Here is a 22,869-nt window from a genome sequence, read left to right as displayed (position 1 = left end):
TTGTTTTTCTTCATCAAAACTAATTATATGAATTCTATTGCTGTGACTTACAGTGCACAGTGTGACTTTATATAACAAATAAGTACAAGAAACATTCAAGAAAACATTAAAGACACTTTCACAAACAATAGTAGTGAAAATGTCTTCCTCGTTGAGCAAATCAAGAACACAATTGTCATTGCTGCTACAGCTTGTAGAGAGATGTTTATTTTATCGATCATCTTGCCAGAGAACTCGCTTGCTTGTCTTTTATATTGTAATTCCTTGGTGGTTCTTTCCATATGCGATGGGCGAAGAGCAGACCTGAAAGGTGCTTTGCATCACCTACATCCATCCATCCATCCATCGTCAACCGCTTATCCTGTGTACAGGGTCGCGGGGGGCTGGAGCCTATCCCAGCTAACACTGGGCGAAAGGCGGGGGACACCCTGGACAGGTCGCCAGTCCATCACAGCATCACCTACATACCAGGGTAAAATTACTTTTCAAATAGTGCTACCTTTTGTAAAGGCTTGAATGTACTAAGGATGCTCATTTGCCTCTCTTTTCATTTGAAAGAGTATTCGTCTGTGATTAATTTCGCATTATCGCCTCGACTAGTGTGTGCAAAGACCTTAAAGCCAAGCATACACTACATGAATTACAGTCGGCACCCTGCGACTCATAGTCTGGTTTTTCGTCATGTTGGTGCGAACACTTCAGGACTAGTGTATCAACTACATGACAGACTCCCCGACTGAGACCAGGTGAGCACTGGTATTAAGATGCGTTTTGGGTGATCCGATCACTAATGTGCAAGCGAGACATCACCGTTAGCCCTGATCGTCTCTTTTGACCACTTGTGTTCGGATTTCAAGGAGAGAGTCTCTGATTTCATGAGGACATACATCAAACTTTACGTCTGTGTTTTACTGAATAATAATAAAAGGCAAAAATGAAAAGACAAGAAAGAAAGTTCTAAAAACATTGTGTTGTGAGCAGAGTTATTTAAGTGCAGTACCTGTACTGTAACTGAGCTTCTAATGTGCATGCTGCTAATTTCTGTGTTCCTATTGTACATGTTCATACATTCACTTTTTTACATTTTCGCGTATTTCCTTTAAATCTGCACATATATATATACACTCTGGATATATATATACACTCACCTAAAGGATTATTAGGAACACCTGTTCAATTTCTCATTAATGCAATTATCTAATCAAACAATCACATGGCAGTTGCTTCAATGCATTTAGGGGTGTGGTCCTGGTCAAGACAATCTCCTGAACTCCAAACTGAATGTCAGAATGGGAAAGAAAGGTGATTTAAGCAATTTTGAGCATGGCATGGTTGTTGGTGCCAGACGGGCCAGTCTGAGTATTTCACAATCTGCTCAGTTACTGGGATTTTCACGCACAACCATTTCTAGGGTTTACAAAGAATGGTGTGAAAAGGGAAAAACATCCAGTATGCGGCAGTCCTGTGGGCGAAAATGCCTTGTTGATGCTAGAGGTTAGAGGAGAATGGGCCGACTGATTCAAGCTGATAGAAGAGCAACTTTGCCTGAAATAACCACTCATTACAACCGAGGTATGCAGCAAAGCCTTTGTGAAGCCACAACACCACAACCTTGAGGCGGATGGGCTACAACAGCAGAAGACCCCACCGGGTACCACTCATCTCCACTACAAATAGGAAAAAGAGGCTACAATTTGCAAGAGCTCACCAAAATTGGACAGTTGAAGACTGGAAAAATGTTGCCTGGTCTGATGAGTCTCGATTTCTGTTGAGACATTCAGATGGTAGAGTCAGAATTTGGCATAAACAGAATGAGAACATGGATCCATCATGCCTTCTTACCACTGTGCAGGCTGGTGGTGGTGGTGTAATGGTGTGGGGGATGTTTTCTTGGCACACTTTAGGCCCCTTAGTGCCAATTGGGCATCGTTTAAATGCCACGGCCTACCTGAGCATTGTTTCTGACCATGTCCATCCCTTTATGGCCACCATGTCACAAAGCTCGAATCATTTCAAATTGGTTTCTTGAACATGACAATGAGTTCACTGTACTAAAATGGCCCCCACAGTCACCAGATCTCAACCCAATAGAGCATCTTTGGGATGTGGTGGAACGGGAGCTTTGTGCCCTGGATGTGCATCCCACAAATCTCCATCAACTGCAAGATGCTATCCTATCAATATGGGCCAACATTTCTAAAGAATGCTTTCAGCACCTTGTTGAATCAATGCCACGTAGAATTAAGGCAGTTCTGAAGGCGAAAGGGGTCAAACACAGTATTAGTATGGTGTTCCTAATAATCCTTTAGGTGAGTGTATATATAATATATATATATATATATATATATATATATATATATATATATATAAATCAGTGAAAGTGGAAAATAATATAAGAATTAAATATTATTATGGCAGTTTTTTGACGTGGACATTTTTGTCCTTGAAGGACCTCTGAGTAACTTTTTTATTGACACACAAGGGTTAAATATAGTTGAAATATTCTTTTGAGGAAATATACATGATGCCACAAATATTGTTAATAGAGCTTAATTTGTATTGAACCCAGAATATTCCTTTAAGATAGCAAATAGGGTCCATTTGGTTTTCATGTTGACATGAACTGAGTAGAGCCACTGATTCTGCCAATCGTTTATTTGTATGTTTTGAGAATTAATATGGCCAACCATAATTATCTAAAGTTATTAAACAGGTTTTACTGGGTCGAATCACTAATCACTAATATAGTTAAGCAATTGCACACCCAGCTAAATAGTTTCCAGTATCATTCGTCATGCGAGTCTTTATGAGTCTGTAAATGGTCCATCCTGGACAGTCACTCCTGGACAATGACTTCCCGTGGTCGTTAGTATTACAAAAGACTTGAATTGATGTCTCATTTGTGGGCTGTTTCCTAGACAGCATTTGATTATTGTGAGAGATTGCCCGTCAATATAGAGGGAAGTGTGTGATAAAGCTATGTTGGATATGTTGGTATTGTGTCTGTGTGAGTCATGTACTTGATGTGCTGGTCACCATAGTATGACAGCAATATACACTGGTTTTAAATTAATCTGCACTAATGCATTTTATAATATCCTACTCCTTAAAGTGAATGTAGCACATCAAAGGAGGCACTAAAGCCTTTGAAGTATCATGAGTGGAATTACTGGAACATTCTCTCTCAAAATGCAGGACAAGCTTTCCTGCTAGTTCCACTTTCTTAGTTGAGAAGGACTTTTCACTATACTGGCACTGTGAAGTACTTTAAAAAAGTTGTGTTATTTTAACTAATGTTATCAAGTTACAATCGGCAAAGTATATGTCTATATATATATATATATATATATAGTTTAGATGCTGTTTCTGGTCACCGTTCGTTTCTTCTGGATATTTTATTTTTATTTTTATATGAACATTTGTTTGTTTGTCTGCATTTTACATTGCCTTAGAATACGGCTTGTTAAATTACAATTTAGTGTGTGAACTACTTGTTTTCTAGGTTAAGTTTATTCAGTACATTGTATTTTATTTCAAATTTGATAACTGAAGGCCTTTACCACCCACATGCAACCTAATGAGGTCATGTGACAACAATACACAAATCGGATGTATGGCAACACATGTAAATCACACATATGAAATATGTTGGACATGTGGGACATATTTTTGAAATACAACAAAATTGTTCATATACTCTGCTCAAATTAATGATAAAACTATATCTAGAATAGAGTGTATGCTGCAAAATGCAAGTCTAATATAGCAGTCCGAACATAGTCTGTGTAGTGTGTGAATATGGTGATGAATGGGTTAAGTTTGAATGTGGTAGTGAAGGAGTTAACTGTGAGTGTTCAGAGGAAAAAAGCGGCCTGTGTCTTTAAAGTTTCTGTAGCAACAGCAGGATCGCGGCGCGGAAGATCACTTTACTCCTGCCGCTCCACAGCTCGAGGGGAGGCGGCTCAAGATCGCTTGGCTTTGATGAGGTCCTCAAGCCTCGGTTGAAACTTTTCTCACAAATGTAGGTAAGCATGAGTTTCACTGTTACTTATTGAAATTAATTCTGATTTATAATCTTCTATAGAGCACATAAAATAAATATGTCACTGTAGACCATTTTAGAGCTATCTGAACGGATTTAAAGCTGAAGTGTGAGGAATTGTGTTGTATGTATCTGTCGGGACCGTGCGGTCGGTTGCGCTCTTTGATGTCCGCTCTTAAACCCTGAGCTGCTCACTGCATACTGGAATAAGAGACTAGAGCACATCCACACGCACTACACTGGATCGAGCGTGCCGTTTGACTGAGGGGAGTGCACATTTAAAACCTCAAATCTGCGTTTGACATTAAGTAACATTAGAGGACAGCGTTAATTTGGATATATTGTGGATTATACTTGCTGTGTTGTTGGAAAAATTGGGAGTTTTTTGAGACTGAACTCATGGATAGATGGTGAGTTAGAGCTCTCTGCGCGTGTGTGTGTGCGCGTGTGTGTGTGTGTGTGTGTGTGTGTGTGTGTGTGTGCGCGCGCGCGTTTGCTTTGATGTGCTGTTTACTGACTTTGAAGTCGTGCCGCTGTGAAATGAACTATTTCTCATAGACACTGCATGACAACGCGTCTCTTTGGTGTGTTGGGTTTATTATTGTGTTGTTTCGAAGTTACATTGATTAATATTTATTTATTTTACCGTGTTTAAAGAGTAGTCATGATGGTGATTTAGGACTTCACCCCCCTGTGATCTCACACTTTTCTTAGCGGTTTGAAGTTTGATGCGGCATGTTTTTATCTTATGGGTCTCGATGTGAAGCGATCGCGCTTTGGATCGGTATAGGACGGCTTTAAGTCGTTTAAATCGTTAAAAACCTGGAAGAACAGTTGATTTATAAATCAAAGTGCCATTTAGACTACTGAGTTCATGGTTTAATGCAATATAATTAGCCTACATATTTTGCATTGAATGTATTAGGCTAAACATCAATTTGCACACCAGGCAATATTACATATATGAATGGACGTGGTGAAAGTGTTATTAAAAGCATAAATTTACTGTACTGAAACTGTAAATTCGCATGTTTTTTTGTTCTAATGCGATTCGATTTAATCGTTAGAAACGTCCAATCCTGAAAACGATACACCGGAGTTGTTTTCGCTTTAAACGCTGTGAAAAACGTGATGTTCTTAGATTGGCGTATTAATGAACTTTTAAACTTGAGTACTGACCGTGATATAGGTGGATGAGTGACTACTGAAAACAAATTCAAAAAGTCGGTTTACTTTGATGCAAGTTATTTCGGGTCTCTGTTCTCAATTCATCGCGACGAGGTGAATCGAAGTTAGCTTAAAGCATAAGGACATACAAAAAAAAATCACAGAAACGTCCACAAAAATCTTTGATTTGTTTATATTTTTAAGTTTTAAAACATCGCGTTTACAATGATGCCACGCGAAAAATCCCGATCTTTTCTTATTATAGCCAACAAAACGTTGCATATGCGCGCAGTGAAAATGCAGGACTGAAGTGACTCTTTTGAAGTTTTGGGGCGGATCTGGTTTTGATGAGATCAATACTTTGTGTTTCAGAGAAGCTCCCCTGCTGACTTAAGAGAGAGAGAATACAGCTGAGCTTCACACTGAAGTATTTGCTGCAGGAGCCATGAATAGGACACTAGCAGATCCTATGGTCAGTAGCTTCAGAGAAGATGACCCTCGTCCACCGGTCCCGGGGGAAGAGGGTGAGACGACATACCACCATCCCAGCAAACTGGCTATGATGAGACCTAAAGATTCTGTGAAATCTGTTACAGCTGGTTTTCGGGGTTCCACGACCAGGAGAGATGAGGATGGACTCGGGGAACCTGAGGGCAGTGCATTCCCAGACTCGCCTCTTGTCCGGTGGACCAAATCTTTGCATTTCCTTCTCGGGGACCAGGATGGTGCTCAGCTTTTCCGATCATATCTGGAACGTGAGAAATGTGTCGACACTTTAGATTTCTGGTTTGCTTGCAATGGTTTCAGACAAATGGACCTCAAGGATACCAAAACGCACAGAGTTGCCAAAGCCATTTACAAGCGGTATATTGAGAACAACAGCGTTGTGGCCAAGCAGCTTAAGCCTGCCACTAAGACCTTTTTAAGGGATAATATTAAACGTCAGCAGATTGACTCTGCAATGTTTGATCAGGCTCAAACAGAGATCCAGACGGCAATGGAGGAGAATGCTTATCAGATGTTTCTGACTTCAGACATATACCTAGAGTATGTCCAAACAGGGTGTGAAAACCCCAGTCAAGTGAATCCCAATGGACTAGGAGGATTAAAACTGGTGTGTGGATACTTGCCGACTCTGAACGAAGAAGAGGAATGGAGTTGTAATGACTTTAAAGCCAAAGCTTTGGCCACCGTAGTGGGACTGTCTGCCAAAGTGTTACGGTCACCTCCTTCCCTCCGCGCCATGGAAGTATTAGAGAAAGGTTACAGGTAAGACATCTCCAACCATTCCTCATATGCTGTATAAATATGTAATTACTGCATACTGGTCCTGTGCTCTTTCATGTATCACGCTAACTTTGTGTGTAGCCAGTTGGTTAAAGATTTCAGGTGGTAATATGATTTTTTTTTAGGTTCAAACACAAAAGGGTTGATTCATGAACAATCAACACACTGTCCTTTATCAAGACCCTAACCTGCTCCAGGAAGACTAATTCACAAAGAAATGAAAGTCATCCAAATTAGTAAATTAGTTAACAATCCAAGTTCTTTAACCACTTAAATGTAGCTACTGCACACAAGTTCTTACATTAGACATGTGAGGCCCTGTCTTGTAAGTTTGGGGCAGTTTGCTATCACCTGGGCTGCATTACGGCAAAAAAAGGGAGACTGGGAGAGAGGGAGAGAAAGGGAAAAAACATCAATAGAGCAGCTCTTCCTTTCAAGTAAATATTGTCTAGCACCAGGCCCTCTGCTGGCTCCATACAGTTTCCTCTGCTTTGAAATTCTTCTACCATTGGAGGATCATCTTCAAGGCTCAAGGCTAGTTCATAATATAAAATTGCTTTTAGACATCAGCCAGTTAAAACAAGCGCTGCACGTTTGTTTGTGCATTGTTATTAACAATACATTTTAAAGCGATTCAAGTTGCTAACTCACAAGTTTTTTCTTATTTTGGTCCAAATCTTTGTTTAGAGAAACTTGAAACATTTGACATTTTTAGATGTCCTAAATTGTTGGTTTGTTTCTTGTGTCATCTTGGGAGTTTAATGATGCACGTCCATCCTCTTGGCATTTAATTAATTATCAGAGAAAATGAGCTTTGATGAATTAACACCTCAGTTCTGTCATGATACTTAAGGTTGTAAATGAGGTTAGGGTTAGGGCAAGGTGTGGTGCCAGACAAATGTTTATCTGTCTCAAAGACAGCCCGATGGGAGGGTGTTCTTGAAGTAGGCGACAGAATGTTTCATCTCTGCTTATCTTTGCTGGCTTGTTTATGTAGGAGATGATTAGGAACCAAACGAGAATATGCAAAAAAAGTATTGTTTTTGACGTTCACTGATTTCATTTGAAGAATTCTCCGTATGCAGTCTGTTTTTCTCTCTCTCTCTCTCTCTGGGCACTTTTTGTTCATCTGAAGCATGTGGAAGTTATTTCTCTCGCTTTCTGTGTTTCTGAATCAAATTATTCACTAAACAAGACGCAGCAGCGGTTCCTCTGTGAGTCACAGAGACTGTTCCTACATCTCCACTGTTTCTTATTTACCACCGTTTTCTCTGATTTTGCCTCCCTCTCCTTGCACTTTTATCTAAGAAAAAACCCAGACGGATGGAGAATAAGTGTATTTTATGATCTAGCGGAAAAGAAGGACAGAGGGGGCAAGGATCCTCATGAAAGAAAGCATGAATGAGGGGGTGAGAGAGGGAAGAATGTGAACCCAGCTGTGCTAAATACCTGACTCTGAGCGAGAGCTTCCAAAGGTCAGGTTTGAGTTGGGGCCGTAGGCTATAGTCCTGCTGGGTCTCCCCTCACAGCGCTGTTGGCAGTAGGCACTCATAAAGAGGAGGCCCTCCTTTCCCTCCCTCTTCTCTTCTCTCTTTCTGCTCTCTCATGCTCTCTATCTTCTAGCCCGGCTCAGGTTCTTCCCTCCTCCTCTTCCAGCAAAGAAGGAATGTCACAGCAGGAGAGAAGGGTATAGAGAGAGAGAGAGAGAGAGATCGGAGGGAGGGAGGGGTGGCCTGGTGGGTATGTGGAGGCGGTGCCCCAGCAGAGGAAAGAGCACAAGAGAAGGAAGAACAACATGAAACAGGAAAAAGTGTGGTAGGGGAGGGAGGGGTAAAGTGAGGAATAGGGTGCCTGGTCCTAAACAAAAGGCCCCAGATATGCTCCACTGAAGGGAAGTGGCACTGGCAATTTACACAGATGTGTTACTCACTTAACTTTCCCCTTGATCAGCCCTCACCGTGCTGTCCCGGGGAGAGGTGGGGCAAGGGACATGAAAGGGAAACGGAAAGACAAACTGATCATAAGTTCTTCCCACCACCACCATCAAGGAAAAAATACTAGTGAAATGTCGTAACTTGTCCTCCAACCAAATGTAATATAGATTGTAAGGGTGTAAATTGGATGTTTCATCATGATACGATCTTATATCGATTCTCTTGGCCTGCGATCCAATATTTGCAGATACTTCAAAGGATCCACATTGGGACATCCACACCAAAATAAGGTACAAAATAAGGTACAGATAATAATATAAAAAATAACGTCACATACAAGTGATCATCAATCGTTTGATTACAGCTTATTTTTCAGTTTAATCCAATTAAATTCATACTTGCATACTCATGACTTATTTCCCACTATCCGTGCTATCTGCAGTTTTCTTGAATGTTAAATTTATATAGTGCTTTTCTGACACTACACTCAAAGTGCTTTACACAGTGAACAGCACGGTAAAAATCCAACTTCAGTTTTGTCAGACAAGCTCAATTTTAAATGTTGATTGAAATCTAATTTCGAATAAAGTGAGATTACTTAAAACAATCAATTAAGTCAACTTTTATGCCATTTAATTCAGAGCAACTTACATTTTTAAACAGTGATCACATACAATATCAAGTCTGGTGGTGAAGGTAGACCATACAGGCTTTTGAGCATGCTCAGTTTGATCACTGACCCTCTAACACACCACTATTTGAAACATTTTGCACCTCTGTGAAATGGAAGTTTAAATTTCACTGTTGTAAGTCTATAAAGCCAGGCTCTACCACAGAAAATCAGGAAATTTGTGGGAATTTAAATATTTGATTTCGATATATTTAATGATGTTATCCATTTGTTAAAGTCATGGAAAGGTCTTGAAAATTCATGGGTCAAAATCTGAGGGAACCATGTAACCACTATTAACTTCACATTGATGCGTCTACTACTGAGCATGCCCAATGGTGAAGCATTGTGGCTAAAGACACTACCCACAATCCCCTGCTCTTGAATTTTATTTTGTGTGTTTGGTCAAAGCATGCCGACTTATGACTTAACATTTGTAAATAATCTGATTTGAAAATGAATAGATGTTTTTGCTCTATGTGTTTTTAATTGTGTTTTGCTGTTAAAAGTTGTGTTTTATTGATTCAACTTCTAAAAGTTTGAAGTGCTTGTAACCTACATCACAATTTAAGTTAGACCATCTATTTGGTCTCTTGGTAGGGCTGATACATGATCTTATGCCAAAACATAGATCTAGTTAAAATATATATTTTATTGTTTTCAAAAATATTGAAAATTATGGACAGCTGTACTTAAAATCAAGTTTATTGAACTTAATGATAATTGATTTTAAGTTCATGGAACCTGAGATCTAACCGTAATTGTTAAGTTGGTAAAACTAATTTGTCTGAAGTTGAGTAAACTCAAAAATGTTTTGCAGCTGGTCCTACTTTTTTAAGTTTACTCCACTTTTAATTTTTTACAGTGAGGGGACGCTGTTCAGAATCTCAGCATTGTCAAGATGTTTCACATGGTTGAACTTTTTCTTGGTACTTTTAAATGGTAAATTCTCATGTAAATTTAAAATGGGTCGCATGCGCAACGATATCGATGGAAGCCCGAGTTAATCGCGCATTTGAGCCGCTCTGCGTTTGTCATGAGAGCTCGTATTTTAAGGAGTGCCCTGTTGATGCACACGTGCTGATGCTGTCACTGGTCTGGAGCTCGCAGGATGGTCGGTTGATGTCCTCGCACTGATCCTGTTTCGCGAGAAGCTCAGTTTACATGCATGCACGGATAGCAGAGTGCAATTTGTCTTCACAGATCCTTGTCTCACATGAAAAGCATATTTAGTGCTCATAAAGTGAAATGAATAAGGTTGCTTCATCGCCTGATGTGTGGCTGACATAAGAGTTTTAAAATAAAGGTGCATCTTAAAAAATGTCTATATCTATATTTTTGTGTTGTATCGATAATATTGGATCGTTGGTTATTGGATTGATGCATCGATCCATATCGATGGATCGTTACACCCCTAATAGATTATACTTTTCACCATTGATTCTATTTCTGATGCATGAAGTTATGCAAATTTGTTTTTTTTACTTTCTTGTTTTTCTCTCTCTTTCTTGTTTCAATAGCAAAAATGTCACATTACAATGTAAAATGGGTTACAAATGTTGTTTCATGTTGACCATATCATGCCACCCACTAAAAACCAAAATATTTGTTGTTCCTGTAGATCCTACAGACGTGGTGATCCTACAAACCCCTACCATGTTACATCCGGTAATAGTTTTGCCCCCGCCACCAGTGCCAATGACAGCGAGGTCTCCAGTGATGCCATGACTGATGACTCCATGTCCATGACAGACAGTAGTGTGTAAGTGTCTCTTAACATGTCTCTTTATTACCCTTTTTATTACCTAGTCTCATTGTCCCTATTTATTATCTTAGTGTGCTTAGACATTATTGGAAATAAGAGCACATTTGAAGATCTGCCAAATATTCGTACCTATGATGCTCAAAATGCTATCTAGGTAGCCAGCTCACTACATCTTGAAACATGGCCACAGTGACTTCTGTAAATATTTTGATAAGTATTGCAAAGTGTTTGTTGGACAGTGCATCCATAGACTGTGGTCAAAGTCTGAAATTTTTTCCTTTGGTTTTTAGCTGATGTTGGATCAAATGTTGTTTGAGGCTTGTTTTGAGATTGTACACACTCTTCAGATGTTTCCATTGCATTTAAATATAAGCTGTCTTCAATACATTGCCTTGAGGTTTGAACAGAGTGGACCCAAGAAAAGAACTCTCTGATAATGTGCTTCCTCTGCACCAATTGACACACGTCTGCAATAGGATATGACACTGGCCAGATTTTTCTCCTCTTTCAACCATGTTCTTGTGCTTCAAGAGTGACTATAAGACACTCTTTAAGGTGCCTTTGCATTATATTAAAGGAATCTCGACTCGCATGGTGGTTTTGGACCGAGCCCACCAGGGCTAGAATGGAGGGATCCGGTGTCAGCTAGGTCTTTGAGAGGTTAGCCATTTCTGGAGCACAAGAGCATGTCACCTGGGATTAGGGAGTTTGGGACCCCCTTAGACCCCTACATACACCACCCATTCTACTCCATCTCCGCCCAAAAGCAACCCTCCCCCTCTCTGTGTTTGCTGCAGAGCCAATTGTGCGAGTGCATAGCTAAGTGTAGAGAGTGAGAAATAATGTGCATGCTGGATGAAAGGCTTAACTGAATCGCTTTCAGCCCATTGTTAAGCTTAGAGGGATAAGAGGGTGGCTGGTAGCTTTGAAAATTACTTGCAAATGTGAATAGGACATTCCCATATAACAGGGCCAGCCTGTGACACCTCAAACTCCAGACGCAACTGGTGTGTGTGGACAGTGGGCTGGTTGAACTGAAGATTAATATTTTGATTGTGCTGCATGCTTGGATGGGTCTCTTTCTTTTGCAAATTGTGGAACAGCTTTTTGAGTGACTCGTTTTCATACCAAACTCAAATCATCTCATGTGACATCTCAAAGTATTCCAAGGCTTGGTGTACTAAGTTGACCACATTCATTCAACGTCCCGTGAGCTTTTAACACATCAAAAGAGAAAGAAAAGTGAACACTAAACAGACAGTTTTAGAAATGTGAATATTCTCAACTTTTATAAACACATTTCTTTCCAACATATTTTACCCATATTTAGCCATTGCACTTTTTATTTTTTGTTTGGATTTGTGTCACTTTGAGTAGTGTGGCAAAATATGGAATGAGAAAAACAGCAGCTCTGCTCTTTGTTTAGAAGCTGATTTGATTGGAATAGCTACGTTTTTATTTGAGTTAAAAGGCTCAGCATTAAATCAGAATCTGAATTCCAGATAAAGGGAAGGAGGGGAGGAGAAGTGGGGGAAAGTTTGCTTATATATTATTTATGGATTTACTTGGACGTTAGGGAATGCCGCTGCACCGACTTCAAACATTACCTTATCTTACAAACCAGCCTTTTGATGTGTGCAAGATCAGAGGCTGACTGCCGAGCGCTTGCCAAATGAAGATTGGAGCGACGGCATTATGCGCATGACTGTGAGCTTTCAAAGACATGCTGGAAACTGCATTTGGGCTAGGGCATACACTTCAGAGTCAGAACATGGGAAAGGAAACTGGTCTGGCTGTTAAAAAAAAAAAGCAGAGCGGAGTATGAGAAAGATGTCCAGCTTTAGAGGAAATAAAAGGGTGAGATTGAAGAGGTGGAGGTTTAGGAATGTTCTGCAGTGGATAAGATTGATGTGGAGTGTTTATGTAAACACAAGCCATCTTTTATCATAATTGGTAACATGATATAGCAGAGATTGTCAACATTTGTGTCGATGCCCTTTAGTTTTGGGTGTGCCCCAGGGTGTCTGTGCTAGACAAGAAAGCAGAGAAAGACCCCACTGTTAACAGCGCTCTGGAACACTAATGGCAAGCATGGAGCAAGATGAAGAACTTAGGGTCCTGGATGCTGATGAAAGGACAAGACATGGAGCTTGGGTTCTTTAGGTTACACATGAGTAGTGGACAACCCTTTCTGGGCCATAATTTTATACTGAGCATTGAATTATTTAACATTAGAATTGAGACCTGTGCTGTAGGTGCCAAAGTTGTGTGCATGGCATGCAAGTCTGGCATCAATGGATAACCATCTCTCTCTCTCTCTCTCTCTCTCTCTGTGTGTGTGTGTGTGTGTGTGCGTGTGTGTGTGTGTCCTGACAGAGATGGCATCCCTCCCTACAAGCTGGGCAGTAAAAAACATCTACAGCGTGAGATGCAACGCAACATAAGGATGAATGGCCAAGTCAGCCTACCTCCATTCCCCGTAAGTGCCCTTCTTCTGAACTACACACAGTACTGCAATCACCTTCTATTAAAGAGCATTACCCTCTCAAGGTTGTGGACAGTTGTGTTGTTGTGCTCTCTCTCAGATAATCACTCTTAATAAACTGCCACACCACACTAAACGAGTCTGTTTCATCCCGGGGCACCAAAATCAACTGTCTCTCTCTGAGAGTGCTTTGATCAGTGGATGAATGGGGCCGACTTCAAGGGAAGTGACAACTTCCAACAGAGTTGCACCCTTTTTATTCCTTCATCCCCCTCTTCCTTGCTTCCTCTTTAGCCCCCCCCCCCCCCTCCAAAAAAGGGACAGATAGTTGGTTAATGTGTTTGGAGGGAGATTTTGGACAGGCAACTTGCTAAAATCAAGCAAATCTGTGACCGCCCTTTTCTTGTCCCCTTTTCTATTTTTTTTTCCTCTTCCTGTCTCTTCTTATTTCTTCTTTCTGTCTTATTTCATCTTTCTCCCTCCTCCTCTCTTTCTTCTGCCTTCTAATGTCTCCCTTCTGATTTGGCGATAGCTTCTTCTCCCAGGACACATCTGCTTTTAGGCGGCAGGGGCCTGGAGCTGCCGCAAGTCTCGGCAGCAGCCCATCTTCTCTCTTTCGTTTCTCCCTTCATCATCTTCTCAAAGAGATGAGAAGGACACAAAGAGGAAGTGGAATCAAGAAAGGCAGGGCATAAAATAATAATAAAAATAATAAGAAAGTGATAGAAAATCCTTGTGCGAGACGCACACACGGGGAAGGATTGATAATGTGGCGACTGTGCCTGCCATCGTTGGGGGGGAATAAATTACCTCTGTGCTTCTGATCTCCCACCGCTTGACTCTTCTAGTGGCAGCACAAATCGCACCATCTTACTTTCTCTTCTTTTAATCCCCCTCTCTTTCCTTTTTTCCTTCGCCTCCCTCCTTTTTCCTCCTGTCGATATGTGACTTTTATTGCTAGATGTAAAGACAGTGTCCCTTCCGCCCCTGGTGAGCGTTTGATATTTGACGAGGGCTCTTTGAAGCTGCCTGACTTCACAGACCGGGCTGATGGCTTGGTTGCACTACAGAGAGAGCAAGCCGAGGCTCCTTAGAGCGTGACCAACTGCTCATGCCGGCAGCAGCCCATGCCAGTGGTGTGGGTTGTGTGTTAGCATTAGTGTGTGTTGGGTGGGCAGTAGACTTGCTCTTAGGGCAGCCGTAGAAATCAACCTCTACTCTCCTGCCTGGCCTTCTTGCTAATCTGAATCTCTCTCTGGTTATACAGAGGACGCGGCGGCCACCTAAGGAGATGACTCCCGTGGAGCCAGCAGCGTTTGCGGCACAACTGATTGCCAGACTGGAGCGGCTCAAACGAGAACAGGAGACGATGAGCTCTCTAGAGGAGAGACTGCAACAGATTCAGGAGGTTGGTATTACTGGAGGTCTCTCAAACCCATTTACAATTAATATTAACATCCATCTCAGAGGATCTGATAATTACATATATATTCCAAATTTCTTTGCAATCCGTTCACTCAAACCACATTCGCAGGTATTCAGAGATGCATTTGACCACATCACAATTGTAGAGTAAACTCTAATGTATGCTGATGCATCCCGACAACAGCAAAGGTTATGCATGTATTCACGAAATCAGAAGCTCAAATATCCGATCAAGAGTGGCCAAAGGAGACGCATTTCAGATGCATCAGTTTTGGCTGTCCATTTGTTGCATGTTTTCTTATATGTTTGCCAGTGTTTGTAAAATGGCATGTCTTTGTCTATTCATAGGAGGAAGAGCGGGACGAGTCAGAAATGTCTGGCAGCATTGCGTCTCACTCTCTGTCTCTGCTCCCTCCTGGCTCCTGCGATGAGGACCCTCAGGCCATCCTTGATGAGCACCTCTCCCGAGTCCTCAAGACCCCTGGCTGTCAGTCTCCAGGCATGGTTCGGCATTCCCCACGTTCCCGCTCTCCGGAACATCGACCTCCTCCACGAGGATGTCCCAGTGTCAGGTCCCAGTCAGGCTCCTTAAATGGATATGTGCCCACCAAGACCTTTATTTCCAGACAGTCCGCCAAGCACATCCATCACCACTATATCCACCACCATGCCGGTCAAAAAAGCAAGGAGCAGATTGAGGCGGAGGCAACCCAGCAGGCGCAGTGCCTGTGTCACGGAACCTCCAAATGCTGCTCTGCTCCCTACATCCGCAGCCGGAGTCTGGGCAGGGACCAGTATGGCAACCCTTCAGAAGTGGCCTTGGGGTAAATTGCAGCTTGGTTTTTGTCTGTTTATTTTAAATGTCTCATTGTTCCTTAAAAGTCTGTCATCAAATAGATGCTGTTTTATATAAACCATGCCTTTCTATTTCCACTATCAGGCATTCAAGCTCTTTATCCAAGCGTCTGTGTAAATCTGGAGAGGAGGTTAACATGGAAGGATTGGAGATCGGCCTCTTACAACTGCCCACCGACAGTACTGACCGCTCTCAGAATGTCTGGCAGTGGATCCTGGAGAGTGGCAGACAGTCAAAGCATAAGCCCCACAGGTCTGTCTTACAGCTCTATGGCCGTAGCATGATAATAACCCTAGTTCTGCAAAAATTCTTTCTTTGTGCAGTGCACTTGCATGATATCAATTTGTTGGTCTCTGTAGCACTCAAAACACAAAGAAGACGCACTGTTTGGATTCCGCCCGCACGCCCACCTGGGGAGGCGGCGGAAGTAGTGGGCATCTCCGTGCCCACCAGCCTGCACACCCTTTCGTCCAAGACCCTGCCATGCCCCCTCTACCCCCTCCAAACACCCTGGCACAGCTTGAAGAGGCCCGTAGACGCCTGGAGGAAGTCTCCAAACCCCCAAAACAGAGGTTCGATTTCCATTCCACACCTCTTTCAACACTCTGTGAAGTTTGAGTTAAAAACTGTCCTATTTGAAGAAATATTGATTTGTTGGCTGGGTTTCTCAGGCATTTAACATCAAGCCTTCAAAGAGACAAGAGTCACCCAGTTCCTGTGCAGAACGGCAGTCCAGTGCTTCCAACAGATGAGTATGTATCTCTCATATTCATTCTCAATACATGACACAAAAGCATGCATGTGATACGACAGCCTTTGGGTGCTTTTGAGCCTGCCATCTTTCACCTCTTTCCGAAACCCTGGTGTCCTTCTTGCTCTCTGGCCCAGGCCAGCATTTAAAGTCCAGAGCATTGGCCACCTGGCAGCAAAACTTGCTTTATCATTTTTAATTGGCTGACCTTCAACTCAGCAGCTGTCTAAGGTTAGGTACCACTTTCTGAAGTGCCTCTAGAGAGAGGAGAAAGAGGCCAATGAAGGGCATGAATGAGCTGACAGTGACTGTCCTTTATCTTCATCAATAGCTTCACTGATTTCTGACAGCATCACTTTAATAAAACAAATGCACTGCATATGAACAAGCTCTGTTGACTCGAGAACCCAAATGAACCTAGTCCAGTATTCATGCAAGTTTTAAGACAATATTATATAGGTCTGGCTTTATTAACTTACATACATTTACATACATACATTTTCTAGGCCTTGTTGTGCACAATTCATCGTGCATGCTATACTAAAGATATATTATTTGGTTTTTCATAATCTTTCATTAAAATGATTGGGCGTGGGCTGAAAAAGTCATATTAACCAATAATATCATAGCCTACTATTCACGATCCAATAAAATCCTGATAGATGAAATTAAGACGGAATAAAGTTTAATTTCAAAATGTCATATTACAGAAGTTAAATGCATTTGTGAGTGAATAGCTTTTTAAGGCATAGTTAACATGTTCCTAAGCTGTGACTGTTTTTATGTGCTCATCTCTGTTTTGTCTTTACAGATTGAAAGATCTAAAGAAGACGTCAGGTTGCCACAGTAGTTTAGCCTCAGAGACGGTGGTCACATACTTCTTCTGTGGTGAAGAGATCCCATACCGATGGATGATGAAAACACACAGCCTCACACTCGGACACTTCAAGGAACAACTGCGGAAAAAAGGCAACTACAGGTAAACCTTAATTCTGACCCAAGAACTACTGTTTGGTGGTTTGCTTTCTTTCAATTAGCATAAAATCCTCACAGAGTTGATGCTCTCAAAGGGTTTCATGTTTTTGTAGGATGTTTGATGTGTGTTTTTGACTGGTTGTGTTGGTCTCTATAAGATTGGGTTGTTTACTGTAAGTTATTTACAATAGCAGCGAGTGTGGAGTTGAGGCGAGAGGAAAGAGAGAGAGGGGTGGGTGAACAGAAAGAAAGAACGAGGGAATTTTAACTGCAGCCATTTGGTCACATCTGGTATTGATTTCATCTTAAGGCACATTTAATAAGCAGCTCTTTGAAGCCCAGGCCTTTCATTTCATACACAAAGACTCACACACATTCTTCACCAATTGTATCAAACTATGTTGCTGTAGTACACTTGAGTGTGTGTATGTGTGTGTTTACATAAGACTATCAGTTTTTTTGTGGATATTTCTCATTTATATCAAAGGCTCTCTTTGTCTTGGCCTCTTTGTTTGAATGGGGCATTGTCAGATGACCGCCATTGGTTTTCCTTGTGCTTGTTGTCTCCATAAAAGCCCATTGAAACACACAGGGAAAATTGAAGGACTTTCGCTGGCAACTATGTTGGTTATAAACTCTAACACCCCCCTTACAAAACTCTTCAAGGCTCCATGTTGAAGTCCCTCTAGATTAACTTTAATCTGTCTGGATAAAATTGTTAGTTGTCCGAGCCCTGTATTCTATATAAATATGGTCATATTAAGGAAACTCGAGTCATTTTTATTTGAATAGGGCTTTTCACAATACACATCGTTTCAAAGCAGCTTTACAGAAAATCATGCTGTAATGTCTTAATAGAAGTCTATTCCATGTGTTGAGGAGCCCTCTCGCACTGTGCACATTTCTGAGGAAAAGAGAATTCAAAGCTGATGGTTTTAATCGCAGAAAATGTGGGGAGTTGGGTCATTTCAACATGGCAGAAATTCAACAAAGAACAGTACTGCCAGAGTTGCCAGATGATATTGGTGCCAGATGTTACGAAGAGAAAATCTTGCCACATAAAACATGTTCCAATGGAAAGACTTCTTTCTCTATTTTTTTCTTCCTCTCTCCCACTTTTTTTCTCGAGCAAATAAGAGCCATGCTGCCCGTTTAAAGATTTTGTGGAGGAGGATATGGCTTATTCTCCAGAAAAATGGATAAACTTATGTGCCATGTCGCTGTATTCTAGTTTGTCCCTCGCTTATGAAGTTCAGCTTGAGCAGTGGGTGAACAATGAGACGTTTCCGACATATCGAAAGAACAAATGAAATGTTATGAGTCACGGTTATTCCTGTACGTGTTTTATGTGCATTGTTTCTTCGTCTTGGTTACATTAGCTCGTAAAAAGCAAATGTGCATTCTGCATGTTTTTAAGATGGGGCATTTTCCATTACAAAGCCAATTATTGAGGCAAACCTCTCCACTCCCTCCCCTCCTGCTGTTTTCTGTTCCTCTTGGAGGAGGTGCAGATCATTAGAGCATCAGAGATGGGCAGAGGTCAAACACTAGATTAAGCTCAGACTCATCCCGTCATACTGCAGTGAATAAGAAGTTTGTGTAGACTCCACGGCACCCAAAAATTTCAACCTTTGTAAAAGAGCCTCTTCGTTTGAAAGAGCTCCCAATTAGAAGCAGGACCCCTGGTGGCTGCCACAAGAGGGATGGACGTTAGTATTTAAGAGAGCCTCTAATTTAGGCTATAGCACCTCTTTGGCCTCAAGTAGTAAACTGAACTGTAATATAGCACTAGTGTCTGTGTGTTTAAACTGTTAGGGTATTTAAAGTTAATATGTAATGTTCAAAAAGTATTTTACTTCCAAAATGTGACATTCTCAGTGAAACTGAGTGATATTCAACAAGAAAACATGTAGAACGGGACTTAATTTTTAAAAAATGTTTCAGAAACTGAATTAAATGGTGAAAAGTAGTGTGAAAGGTGGTTGGAGGAAAGGGATTAATAAAGACACTGCTTGTTGATACCAGCCAAAAAGGAAAGGTGCTTTAGAGGTGTAGGAAAATTTTACATTTTGATGACAATTTATGAAGACAATATTTTCTTTGAAATAACAATAAGACCAGGAATATAGATTAAGAAAGTAAAAGCAACACGTGCTGTGCTTGTTTTAGATGACCGAAGAGAGCACACATTTACCGTAAAGCGCAAAGTGCCTGCAGACTTTTTTTACATAATATGACTTTTTTTACGTAATATATTTTGTGCTTTATTAATCGCACTGGGCCATATAACCAACGTTTTCACCAGAAATGCGAAACTGTCAAAAACAGAACTTCACGTCAAATTCACAGTTTGATTCAAAATAAAAGCTTGACAAGAAAATGTATGATATCGCAACTTAACTTTTACTTAATATTTTATATTTATATTTAATACTTTTATAGTACAATGTTGTATTTTCTCAAATAATAATTATTATTATTTAGGGCTGTCAATCGATATTTTTTTTTAATCAAATTAATTACATGGTGTCGCGATTAATTAATCGCGATTTAATAGCATTTAATTGCATATACAAATATTTGCTGAGAAAGCCCCTCATACAACGATAATTCAATATATAAAGATTATACATATTTATGTCAATATATAATTATTAGGGTTGTCGATTTAACGCGTTAATTCAGTGCGATTAATTTTACAAAAAATAACACATTTAATCGCAATGCCCCCTCGGACCATAATAAGGAAGAGTCCTGAGAAATGCAAGCTTGTAGTACCACCTGTTTACTCCAGAGGGCAGTAAGTGAAATTTCAGCTGTATGAGCATTGGTTTACTAAAGCATTTAAATTTATTTAAAAAATGGAATGGTATGTTGAAAAGTAATTGTTCTGTAATCAAATGATTGTTTTCATTTGATTTAAGTTTTATGAATTCATTTGATTTGACACTATTTTGATGATGAAATTGATTCAACTTTAAAACATAGAATGGAAAACTATGTTTTATGGAGTGGTGGTGGTGTAGTGGGCTAAAGCACATAACTGTTAATCAGAATCATAACTGTTAATCCGAAGGTCAATGGATTGATCCCCACAGCCACCACCATTGTGTTCTTGAGTAAGGCACTTAACTCCAGGTTGCTCCAGGGGGATTGTCCCAGTAATAAGTGCACTGTAAGTCGCTTTGGATAAAAGCATCTGCCAAATGCATAAATATATAAATATAAAACAGAATGGGGGTGGTTCGAAAATACAAAAACATATTTCATAGGGTCCTACTGTGTTCACTTAAATAAGAAACTCTTCAAGGGAACATGCAATTGTTTTAATGTATTATTTACATACATTTAACTTTGTGGAATAGGCTAAAGGAGTGTGTTCAATAACATATAACCTTTGACCAAATAAAATTAAATAGACCAAAATAGTAATGACATCACATAGATGTATTAAAATTGTTATCCAGTCTTTACTCGTTGGAAATGGAATGCAGTAATTTTATAGAGTTTGATGGCTGCTTTTATGCCATCAGCAGTTGTTTATCAAGTTTTATGAAATGTAACCCTACATGTTCTCTCTTTCAGGTACTACTTCAAGAAAGCGAGTGATGAGTTTGAATGTGGCGCTGTGTTTGAGGAGGTCTGGGATGATTACACCATTCTGCCAATATATGAGGGCAAAATCCTGGGCAAAGTGGAGAGAATGGACTAAACAAACCCAGATGTGGACTTACTCAGCACTAAAGAGTGGATAATCTATGTTTTTATATAAAAAGCTAAAGAAGTTTAAATATCCATAAGACGTTTGGCTCACCAAGCTATTGAAGGAATACTAGCCAATGAAGTACAGAGGAATCTAAACCAGCAATGCATCAAGGAGTTGTTCATCTGGTCTGGAACACTAAGGAGAAACACTATGACCACTGAAGACTGTTTGTTTGTTTGTTTTATTTGTTTTGACTACAACACACCAATGGACTGCTGACCAATTGTTGATGTTTGTGAGTGTGTCGGGTGCGAGAGCGTTTGCCTGTGCATACAGATGTGCTCATATGTACACAAAGTTACAGTCAGCTTCTGTCACAAGTTAAAAAGACTTTATTGCTATTTATTAAACTGTCATTCCCTTTCTACCCATGTTCACATGATGGACAAGCTGCTTATGATTGGGAGATCTTTCCAATGTTACACATGCATGGACAGACCTCCAAAGTCACACCCCTTAACTCAACGAACTGTGCCAGGAGTTTCTCCACTGGCCAATGAGAACGAGCCATGTACTGGACCAGCATGCTTCTCTGAGCCTCTCTACTGATCGGGTCGATAGTTCAACCATTATCACCCAGCCCAGATCACGTGTTGCATCTTTAGTGCCTTTGGTTGACGATCCAGGCATTGCACAGGAACCAAAAGCCTTGCCCTGGAGCCAATTCCCCCCAACTTTTCAAAGACAACCAAGAAATATGAAGTGATGTTATTTAAAACACTTCAAACTCTTCAGTTCAGCACGGTCTTCGAGATCAGTGGGTGTGTGGAAAGGGTTAATGTCCTGTATAAAAGTTGAACGGAAAGAGTGCAGAGCTCCAGGGCAAACTCTCGGAATGCACTGGCATGAGCGGATAAGAACATGCCGTTGCTAGTGTATTATACAGTACCTGTGCCTACATGGATACCATGCTGTGTGCTGCCCTGTTTCAGGGTGTGAATATTCCCTTGCTTTTCAGAAGGGTTTATGTTTAAAATAATGTTTTATTCTTTGAATATCTTGTAATCATGATATTATGTTTCTATGTTTTCCTCCCCAAGAATCTGTGTTCCACTTAAATGTAAATTATGCATTATATAGAGCTTCATTTTAAAGATGACTTGGTACTTTAATTATTGTAATTATAAAGAGATGTAGCCTTTATTAAAGTTATATTTTTTAAATGAATACCAGTGTGTTTGTCTGATTGCTATGCATGTTTAATGAAAGAAATAGGAAATAAACACGTCCTTAAAGTGATTTTTCAATTCGGGTAGTGAAATTTTCGACTTGTAGCAAAGTCCACTTTTCAGCTACTTCAGACCAAGAGCTGCTTATTTACTGCTTAGGAGTTTGTTTATCTAAAATAGTTGATAATGCAATAATATATTGGCCCAAAAATGATTGTACAGAAAACACGAAAGAAACATTTTGCCCAAGAACATAGGAAATTAATCATGGAGGCACTTTTCAAGGAATTGTTTTTTCACATTGTGGTTTGAGGCTTATCAATTCAGCACCTTTTAAACTATTTTGTTTCCCAGCGGATTGATTGAAAATAACTGTGCCCTTAGATTTGGCAACCTTTTTCACTAGACTGTCTGATGGTAAGACTACCTTTTCCCATCTTACATTTATGCATCTTGCAATTTATTAACTAAAGCGAATTGCAGAGCATTCAAGTTATATATTTTATTAGTTTGTGTGTTTATTAGAAATTGAAACCATGACCTTCATGTTGCTAGCGCCACACTCTACCAGTTAAAC

General features: G+C 40.4%; 1 protein-coding gene across 2 annotated transcripts; it reads left to right on the top strand.

Moving 5' to 3' along the window:
- Nucleotides 1-3,426: 3,426 nt before the first annotated feature.
- axin2 (axin 2 (conductin, axil)) lies at nt 3,427-22,257 on the top strand. 2 transcript variants are annotated; one of them, XM_052139683.1, is made up of 11 exons: nt 3,427-4,452; nt 5,582-6,478; nt 10,722-10,862; nt 13,242-13,344; nt 14,618-14,758; nt 15,124-15,599; nt 15,716-15,883; nt 15,991-16,203; nt 16,303-16,383; nt 17,194-17,361; nt 20,943-22,257. In XM_052139683.1, the coding sequence occupies exons 2-11, from the start codon at nt 5,655-5,657 to the stop codon at nt 21,067-21,069; spliced, it is 2,442 nt and encodes an 813-aa protein (XP_051995643.1). In that variant the 5' UTR covers nt 3,427-4,452; nt 5,582-5,654; the 3' UTR covers nt 21,070-22,257. The 2 variants fall into 2 exon arrangements, with proteins under 2 accessions (XP_051995643.1, XP_051995644.1); XM_052139684.1 differs by lacking the exon at nt 3,427-4,452 and having other exon boundaries at nt 4,470-6,478.
- Nucleotides 22,258-22,869: the final 612 nt, after the last annotated feature.

The sequence above is a fragment of the Xyrauchen texanus genome, chromosome 12, assembly GCF_025860055.1.
Source record: "Xyrauchen texanus isolate HMW12.3.18 chromosome 12, RBS_HiC_50CHRs, whole genome shotgun sequence".
Taxonomy (NCBI): Eukaryota; Metazoa; Chordata; class Actinopteri; order Cypriniformes; family Catostomidae; genus Xyrauchen; species Xyrauchen texanus.
The sequence above is the reverse complement of the archived record's forward strand: the minus strand, read 5'-3'. Positions and strand labels throughout refer to the sequence as shown.